Source organism: Oncorhynchus gorbuscha, linkage group LG11 (assembly GCF_021184085.1).
Source record: "Oncorhynchus gorbuscha isolate QuinsamMale2020 ecotype Even-year linkage group LG11, OgorEven_v1.0, whole genome shotgun sequence".
NCBI lineage: Eukaryota > Metazoa > Chordata > Actinopteri > Salmoniformes > Salmonidae > Oncorhynchus > Oncorhynchus gorbuscha.
Genome location: NC_060183.1, coordinates 78,212,686 through 78,222,685, shown reverse-complemented (window position 1 = coordinate 78,222,685; position 10,000 = coordinate 78,212,686). Strand labels below are relative to the sequence as shown.

The window sequence follows — 10,000 nt, the reverse complement described above, 5'->3', positions numbered from 1 at the left end:
ATAGTACAGTAGGGTCAGAAAATGATTGTCCAACTTGATAAAAGATAAGCAAAAATGACTGTATAAAATAATTTAAATACTGAGCTATATTGTATACTCAATTATTTATTTAATATTTATTATAATACAATTGCTCAGAGAAAGAGATTTTATTATTCACACCCCTGTTTAAAATACTTTACCTTGCGAAGATAACGACACATCAAAATATTCACCCCCATATTTCGCAGTAGGTATGGGGCTCTGTTTTGCTCATGCACTGGTGTGTGTGGCCCAAAGAGCTCCATTTTCATGTCATCCAATCAATGTAAACGCCTGGAGTTTGCTAAACGGCATTGGCATTTGGATTAGAACCAGATTAGAACTAGAATCAGATGACATGAAAATGGTGCTCTTTGGCCATGCACACAAGTGATGAGTTTGGCCATGCACACCAGTGATGAGTTTGGCCATGCACACCAGTGATGAGTTTGGCCATGCACACCAGTGATGAGTTTGGCCATGCACACCAGTGATGAGTTTGGCCATACACCAGTGATGAGTTTGGCCATGCCCACCAGTGATGAGTTTGGCCATGCACACCAGTGATGAGTTTGGCCATGCACACCAGTGATGAGTTTGGCCATGCACACCAGTGGTTGGCCATGCACACCAGTGATGAGTTTGGCCATGCACACCAGTGAGTTTGGCCATGCACCAGTGATGAGTTTGGCCATGCACACCAGTGATGAGTTTGGCCATGCACCAGTGGTGAGTTTGTATGCACCAGTGATGAGTTTGGCCATGCACACCAGTGATGAGTTTGGCCATGCACACCAGTGATGAGTTTGGCCATGCACACCAGTGATGAGTTTGGCCATGCACACCAGTGATGAGTTTGGCCATGCACACCAGTGATGAGTTTGGCCATGCCCACCAGTGATGAGTTTGGCCATGCACACCAGTGATGAGTTTGGCCATGCACACCAGTGATGAGTTTGGCCATGCACACCAGTGATGAGTTTGGCCATGCACACCAGTGATGAGTTTGGCCATGCACACCAGTGATGAGTTTGGCGTTGATATGTGACTGCATGAACAGAAAAGACCCCCATACCTACTGTAAAATATGGTGGTGGATCTTTGATCTATTGAGGCTCTTTGCTTACACTTGTCCTGGGGTTCTTGTTTAGGTCAATGGCATCATGAACTTTAGCCAGTACCAGGAGATTTTGGCCAGATACCACACCTCCTCAGGTCTTAATGGCTTAAATATAATATATGCACAAACTGTTTCGACTGGGAAGCATGCGATAGGCTTTACGCAGTTCTACCTCCAACCAAACAACACTGTGCTCGCTGTCAATCTGATTGAATCTATCCCTACAAGGCCTATATCCATCTATCAGGTCTGTATTATAGGGAGGTTTCCTGGAGACAGATCAAGCCTAATCCTGGACTAAGCATTTTCAATAGAGAGTAAACCTTTTGAATCCAGGACTAGGCCTAATCTGTGTCCGGGAAACTGGCCCTATAAATTGAAGTGTGTTTAAAGTGGGACCTTAAATAATTCTACAGTCTGCGATGTTACCTGCCACAGTGTGTCAAACTTCTTCCCATCAGGAATGGAGAGCTTGCCAGCCTTGTCCTTATCGATGCGATAATGCATGACTTGTGACCCATGTAGGAGACACAGGGCGTAGGAACCATTCAGGTCCCGCTGTCTGATCCTGGAGGGAGACATATGGAAGAGACACAGATGAACATAAGAAGGTGGAAACAAACTGCCCTCTAACGTCAGGGCAGCTGCGACTGTGATATGTTGCTTTCACACCTAGCTATCTTCTATGATGAAAGCACTAATTGGATAAGAACGTCTGCTAAATGACTAAAATGTCAAAATGAACACAGGAAACTGAGCTATGGCACTGAATATAGGTCCCTGTGTGGCTCAGCTGGTAGAATTGGTAGAGCATGGTTGTGGGCTTGTTTCCACGGAGGACCAGTACAAAAAAGTCAAAAAATTTATCCACTCACTAACTGTAAGTCTCTCTGGATAAGAGCATCTGCTAAATGACTAACATGTGTACTTGAAAGAGTGCTAGAGTTACAATAAACTAACTTTCATCAAGGTTAGTACAGTGCATGGATGGGCTAATATTCTTCAGTAGATATGCCTTCGGTAGTAGCTCATGGTGCATGACTACTGTAAACCCCCGAAACAATCATTCCTATTGGTACGTGACTGTGTAGTCGATAACTTGATGAAAAGTGACCCCACAACACAGGAAACTGAGCTACAGTACTGAATGATGAATTCTGCGTAGCTCAGTTGGTAGACCACAGTGCTTGCAATACCAGAGTTGTGGGTTTGATTCCCACAGAGGGGCAGTATGAAAATATATGCTTTCACTACTGTAAGTCGCTCTGGATAAGAATGTCTGATAAATTACCCTGAAATACATTACTACACTAGATGACAACATTGATGAATTAATATTCACAAATAAAAGTTGTTGTTTCATCGAACTCCTTTTTGAAATAGAATTGCAGAATTCCTTATGATTGCTTGCATTTGAGAATCCTAACTGTAAATGGTTTACAAAAATACATATTTAAATATGAAAATGCATATTTAAATATGAAAATGCACATTTAAGTACAAAAAAATGCATATTTAAATATGAAAATTAATTAAAAATAAATCCAAATTTGTTGAAACACACTGAAGAAATGGAAATTGTGGAGGGAAAGGCTCTTGTTGTATACACCAAGGTTGAGGTCATTCAAATGTTATCAATTCAATTCAGGATATGAATAAAAAATGTATAAATTAATCCAAAATAATAAAATAGGACACAATTTTCAATACGTTGAACGCTGAGAAATAGTTTTGAGGAAAATACTGCAAAGAGCACCTTCTAGAATGTTCTCATTAGATAAAGTAGAGCAGTCAAAAACCCCTCCCCCTTTGGTCACTCCAGGAAGTCCTCTGCAAACTGTCACAACGGAAACCGCAGCCTGCTTCTCTCTCTACAGCCTAGGCCACTGCTGGCGCCTCGCAGCACAAACTTATCTTACTATAAATAGTGTAGACTACAGACCTCTCCTGTATGTCTTCTATCTTCTTTTCAGCGTAGCAAATCTACACCACTTTGCTTTTAACTTAAAAAATATATATTTTTTACAAGCTCTAAGAGCTGACATGAACATGTCAGAATTGGCTCGGAAAAAATACCTACAAAGGTTTTTATCATCTAGAATTTTCTGCTATGTCATATCCTCACATGATTTTTGTTAGGATCTCAAATAGAATTACAAAGTTTAAGTTAAGAGTAGATCATAGCTACTAACAGGACTTCACACAACCATGACACATAGTTTTTTAAGTAAAGTTGACTGGTGTTACCTTATGGCAGGTTCATACATTTTTACACCTTACAGTTTTACCCGAGGCCATTCAAAAGCAAACCATGAGATAATAATAATAATGTTACAATAGACAGCCATAGTCATTTTAAGTGGTCCCTTACAGAAATTTGCCATTGGTGCGAGAGCCCATCTGGAGCCGTGATTCAGAGTCCTCACGTGTGATGGTGTGATGGAACCAGGGCATCTTCTCATGGGCGGTGGTGGCAACCAGCTTCTCCAGCTGAGGTCTCTGGCTAATGATGGCCTGTTCCAGGGCCGCACCCTGAGGACATAACACAATGACATCTGACCCGTCCCCGAACACTTTATGAACTTTATCAGTTCATAGTTATGATAATGGTAAGATTAGACCGTTCTAAAATTGGGCAATGATAAGTTATTTGTATTGCTATCAATTGGTTATGGCCATTGAATACCAGGTAATCTTACAGTTTGTGCTTTTAAAGTAATAAAGATACATAACTTTAACAGGTCTCCCTCTCATCTTCAAAGGGAAAACTTGAAAAGCCTTCTGACTTATTGGACTGTTGGAAGCAAAATAGATTTCCTATCTCTGACAACGTTTTCCATGGTCCAGCTGAGGTCTCTGGCTAATGATGGCCTGCACTCCTGAGGACATAGCACAATGACATCTGACCTGTCCCCGACCACTTTATGGCTGCTTCAAGCAATAGGGAAGGTATACCATGATGGTAGAAATAGCCGACCCGAGCCTGCAGTTTGCAACTAATGTCCTGCTATTCTGTACATTTCAGCAAGGTGGAGAGAATTGTTTTGCCGTTTTAAAGCAGTTTGCTGCAATTCTACATTTTGCCATTGGGCAGAGAAGATTGTTCAATTTTACAACTAATTTCATGCAATTCTACTCATTTTATATGCGTTAGTGAGAAAAATATGCAATTTTACAACTAATTTCCTGCTATACTACACATTTTGGCATAGGGTGGAGAGATTTTTGGTAACTTACCAAAATAAACATTTTTGCTGACATGGGCTTTTTGAGTAAGAATATAAAAACTGCTGATGCACAACTACATTCAGAAATGGCACTTTATGTACTCTACTATTGTTACTCCAATTAAAATTAATCCTAATCAAATCAAATCAACAGTAAGTTGAGACCCAGTCTAAGTCTTCAATCTGATAACTTTAGGCCTACTCTACAGTAGTAACACATTTGAGACAGCATTGGGTCATTTCCCTTTCAATCAATCACTATTTCATTTACCTTTATTTTGGTCACTAAAGTTGGAATAGAGTAACAACATGGCATTAAGGTTCACTTCAGGTAAAGTCAGGTGTAAAATAAATACATTAATGAAGGAATAAATTAATAAACCAACCAACCAACTAACCGATGAATAAATGAATGAAGGAATGAATCAATGAATAAATGAAGGAATGAATCAATGAATAAATGAAGGAATGAATCAATGAACCAATTAATAAATGAATGAAGGAATGAATCAATGAACCAATTAATAAATGAATGAAGGAATGAATCAATGAACCAATTAATAAATGAATGAAGGAATGAATCAATGAACCAATTAATAAATGAATGAAGGAATGAATCAATAAAAATATGAAGGAATGAATCAATGAACCAATTAATAAATGAATGAAGGAATGAATCAATAAAAATATGAAGGAATGAATCAATGAACCAATTAATAAATGAATGAAGGAATGAATCAATAAAAATATGAAGGAATGAATCAATGAACCAATTAATAAATGAATGAAGGAATGAATCAATGAACCAATTAATAAATGAATGAAGGAATGAATCAATAAAAATATGAAGGAATGAATCAATGAACCAATGAATAAATGAATGAACCAACCAACCAACTAACCAGTGAATCAGTCAACCCAAGTATTTCTACTAACCTGCAGGTTCCAGGTCTTTTTCACATACTCTCTGATCAGCTTCTCCTTGAGGTCCTCAAAAGGCCCCACCTTGGGCTGCATGCCCTTGGGCCTGTTGTAGGGCATCTTCAGCAGACACACCAGCCCTTCGCATTTCTGGGAGTGGTAGTCAATCACATCCACGGGGGTTCGGTGGCTCTTCCCCCCAACGATGGCGTACGTCTCGTTGAGCTCCCTCTCTATGGTATAGTGGTAACACTCCCGTCTGTAGGCCACTGACAGGGCGTAGCCCCCTAAGTAGCTCCGGCTCTGCCGTAGCAGGTACATGCCGTCTCCCATGCCCCCCTGTTGCAGGTAGCCCTCTGCGTCCTCCCGGGTGATGTTGCCATAAAAGAAGGGCAAGGCATTTACATTGTCGGCCATTTTGTCTTCTGGTTCTTGGCTGCACTGGAAATCACCGAAAGAAGCTTTGCTGTGACTCTCTCAATGGAGACCTACGAGAGGGAACGGATTCAAAAGATCACGATACAGTGAAATGTGCAGGACTCCTGTTGGTATCCGACCTGTGAGAATGTAGTACCTATCCATCGTTTGACAACACACACATCTAACCCCACTCAAAGCTTCTGTAAAACCTATTTTACTAATACTTGCATTTACTGATGATGACAGATATTGTGTAGTAGTTAGTACTATCTAACAAATTGTACCTACACTGTTATTACACTGTACCTGACAAGTGCCAGCCATGTAACTACTGTTCAATGGGGGGCGGCAATATGGGACAGTGAATTCCATAGACAGAACTTACATCAACATATTGACTATGGCTAATTCAAACATGTTGAATAAAAGGTTAATATACTTCAAACCCTACATTAATATTGCTACTGTGCTATATGACTGATACAAGGATGTTCCAAAAGACAGGACAGCCTCATCACACAGTAACTCTACAGTAAAGGCCTGTGTGGCAGACGCAGTGTGAAACACGCCCGCAACACTTCACTGCATCTCTGAGCAGAATTCAGTGAGCCGTGTTCACACACAGTATGACAACCAGATAGCACAACCCTAGAGTCTCTACTGCAGCATGTTCATTTGACATTTCTAGTTATTTGGCAGATGCTTTTGTCCAGAGCGACTTACAATTAGTACATTCATCTTAAGATGAGGTGAGACACCAACATATATCACAATCATATCAAGTACATTTTCCTCTCAAAGTATTTATCAGCAAAGTCAAAACTAGTGTGAAAAGATACATTTGTTAAATAAGTGCGTTTTTAAGATAATCTTGAAAGAAGTAGGTGTTTCAGACATGTTCAGAAAATGAGCAGGGACTCCGTTGTCCTGACTTTAGGGAGAATCTTGTTCCACAATTGGGGTTCCATGACAGAGAAGACCCGAGGTGGCAGAACAGAGTTTTTGGGTAGGGATGTAGGGTTTGAGTATAACCTGAAGTTAAGGGGGGGGGGGAGCTGATCCGTAGGTAAGCACTAAAGGTCTTGTAGATGTATTTATTAAAATAAAATATTTTAACTAGGCAAGTCAGTTAAGAACAAATTCTTATTTTCAATGATGGCCTAGGAACAGTGGGTTAACTGCCAATTCAGGGACAGAACGACAGATTTGTACCTTGTCAGCTCGGGGGTTGCAACCTTCTGGTTACTAGTCCAACACCCTAGCCACTAGGCTACCCTGCCGCCCCAGATGATGTGCTCTTCGACTGGAAGTTAGTGGAGGAGCGGCGTGACAAGGAGAACTTGGGAAGGTTGAACACCAGGCGGGCCATGGCATTCTGAAGACGTTTCAGGGGTTTGATGGTACATGAAGGTAAGCCCAGCCAACAGAGAGTTGCAGTAGTCTAGACGGAAGATGACAAGTGCCTGGATTAGGACCGGCGCCGCTTCCTGTGTGAGGAAAGGTCATACTCTATGGATGTGATAGAGCATGAACCTTCGGAAGCGCATCACTGCTTTGATGTTTGCAGGGAATGACAGGGTGTTGTCAAGGGTCACACCTATTTTTAGAGGTTGGAATTTAGCACGTATAGCTCATTAACATGTAGGGCGCAACGATTGGTGTCACCTCGTTAAGTCAGTATGTGTTACACCTGTGCTGGTTGCCATCTTGTTTGCGGGAAGGTGTTCAACCTATGCTGGTTGCCATCTCGTTAGTGGGAAGGTGTTTCACCTATGCTGGTTGCCATCTCGTTAGTGGGAAGGTCTTTCACCTATGCTGGTTGCCATCTCGTTAGTGGGAAGGTGTTTCACCTATGCTGGTTGCCATCTCGTTAGTGGGAAGGTGTTTAACCTGTGCTGGTTGCCATCTCGTTAGTGGGAAGGTGTTTAACCTGTGCTGGTTGCCATCTCATTAGTGGGAAGGTGTTTAACCTGTGCTGGTTGCCATCTCATTAGTGGGAAGGTGTTTCACCTATGCTGGTTGCCATCTCGTTAGTGGGAAGGTGTTTCACCTATGCTGGTTGCCATCTCGTTAGTGGGAAGGTGTTTCACCTATGCTGGTTGCCATCTCGTTAGTGGGAAGGTGTTTCACCTATGCTGGTTGCCATCTCGTTAGTGGGAAGGTGTTTCACCTATGCTGGTTGCCATCTCGTTAGTGGGAAGGTGTTTAACCTGTGCTGGTTGCCATCTCGTTAGTGGGAAGGTGTTTAACCGGTGCTGGTTGCCATCTCGTTAGTGGGAAGGTGTTTAACCGGTGCTGGTTGCCATCTCGTTAGTGGGAAGGTGTTTAACCTATGCTGGTTGCCATCTCGTTAGCGGGAAGGTGTGTAACCTGTGCTGGTTGCCATCTCGTTAGTGGGATGGTGTTTCACCTATGGATGCAAAGACTGATAGTCCATGAGATGAATATGATCAGTTCATATTTATGATAATGGTAAGAGTAGACAGTTCTAAAATTGGGCAATGATAAGTTATTTGTATTGCTATCAATTGGTTATGGCCATTGAATACCAGGTAATCTTACAGTTTGTGCTTTTAAAGTAATAAGGTACTATAACTTTAACAGTCTCCCTCTCATTTTCAAGGAAAACTTGAAAAGTCTTCTGACTTATTGGACTATTGGGAAGCAAAATAAATTCCTATCTCTGACAATGTTTTCAATGGTAACTTAGCAATTGGTGAAGGAATGAAACTGATGAGTCATGCTAATTCTTTGGAGGAAAGTGTATGAGGTAGTAACCCTGGCCTGAGGACAGACAGGTAGTAACCCTGGCCTGAGGACAGACAGGTAGTAACCCTGGCCTGAGGACAGACAGGTAGTAACCCTGGCCTGAGGACAGACAGGTAGTAGCCGTGGCCTGAGGACAGACAGATAGTAGCCGTGGCCTGAGGACAGACAGGTAGTAGCCGTGGCCTGAGGACAGACAGGTAGTAACCCTGGCCTGAGGACAGACAGGTAGTAGCCGTGGCCTGAGGACAGACAGGTAGTAGCCGTGGCCTGAGGACAGACAGGTAGTAACCCTGGCCTGAGGACAGACAGGTAGTAGCCGTGGCCTGAGGACAGACAAGGAAGGTATGTGGTAAGCACAGGGACAGACAGGTAGCCAACCTGACACGGACAGACAGGTAGTAACCGTGTACGAGGACAGACAGAGTAATGCTTCCGTGGCCTGAGGACAGACAGTGAAATAGCTTGACAGCCTGGTGTGAACGTAGTAACCTGACGCGAGGACAGACAGGTAATGCCGTGGCCTGAGGACAGACAGGTAGTAGCCGTGGCCTGAGGACAGACAGGTAGTAGCCGTGGCCTGAGGACAGACAAGTATACTTATATTCATTATATTTTACTGACTGTGAAGTGTACTTTCAATACTACAGTTACTGTGGGTGTTTCATTGGAACTTAAGAAGGAGATCTATTTACAGTAAGTAGGTGGTAAGTCATGACACTCATCCATCCAATGACTATTTCTTTCCTCTCCCAAGTTCCTTTTGTGGTCACCTGCAAGGCACGTAACGTTTATCATTGTACAGGAGCCTTCAAAGTATAAACAACCCTTGACGTTTTCCACATTTGTTGTGTTACAGCCTGAAGTTAAAATGGAATAAAACTGGCCTACACTTAATACCCCATAATGTCAAAGTGGAATTATGTTATTTGAAATGCTTACAAATTAATAAAAAATGAAAACTTGAAACGTCTTTAGTCAATAAGTATTCAACTCCTAAGTCTAAATAAGTTCAGGAATAAAGAAGTGCTTAACAAGTCACATAATAAGTTGCATGGACTCATGTTAAACATGATTTTTTTAATGACTACCTCATCTCTGTACCCCACACATACAATTCATTATTTGTAAGGTTCCTCAGTCGAGCAGCAAATTTCAAACACAGATTCAATCAAAGACCAGGGAGTTTTCCCAATGTCTTGCAAAGAAGGGCACATATTGGTAGATGGGTAAAATAAAAGCAGACATTACATTTCCCTTTGAGCATGGTGAAGCTATAAATTACACTTGGATAGTGTATCAATCCAACCAGTCACTACAAAGATACAGATGTCCTTCCTAACTCAGTTGCTGGAGAGGTAGGAAACCGTTCAGGGATTTCACCATGAAGCCAATGGTGACTTTAAAACAGTTACAGAGTTGAATGTCTGTCATAGGAGAAAACGGAGGATGGATCAACAACATTGTAGGTACTCCACAATACTAACCTAATGGTGAAAATAAGGAAGCCTACATAGATTTAAAA

At 41.8% G+C, this 10,000-nt stretch overlaps 1 protein-coding gene across 1 annotated transcript in view; it reads right to left on the bottom strand.

Annotated features, from left to right (window-relative positions):
* LOC123989520 (tyrosine-protein kinase SYK-like) overlaps positions 1-5,809 on the bottom strand; it is a 27,509-nt gene extending 21,700 nt beyond the window's left edge. Inside the window, 3 exon segments of the mRNA XM_046290590.1 lie at positions 1,571-1,709; positions 3,513-3,673; positions 5,305-5,809. Coding sequence (XP_046146546.1) covers positions 1,571-1,709; positions 3,513-3,673; positions 5,305-5,706 — 702 coding nt within the window. The 5' untranslated portion in view covers positions 5,707-5,809.
* Between the last annotated feature and the right edge of the window lie 4,191 nt (positions 5,810-10,000).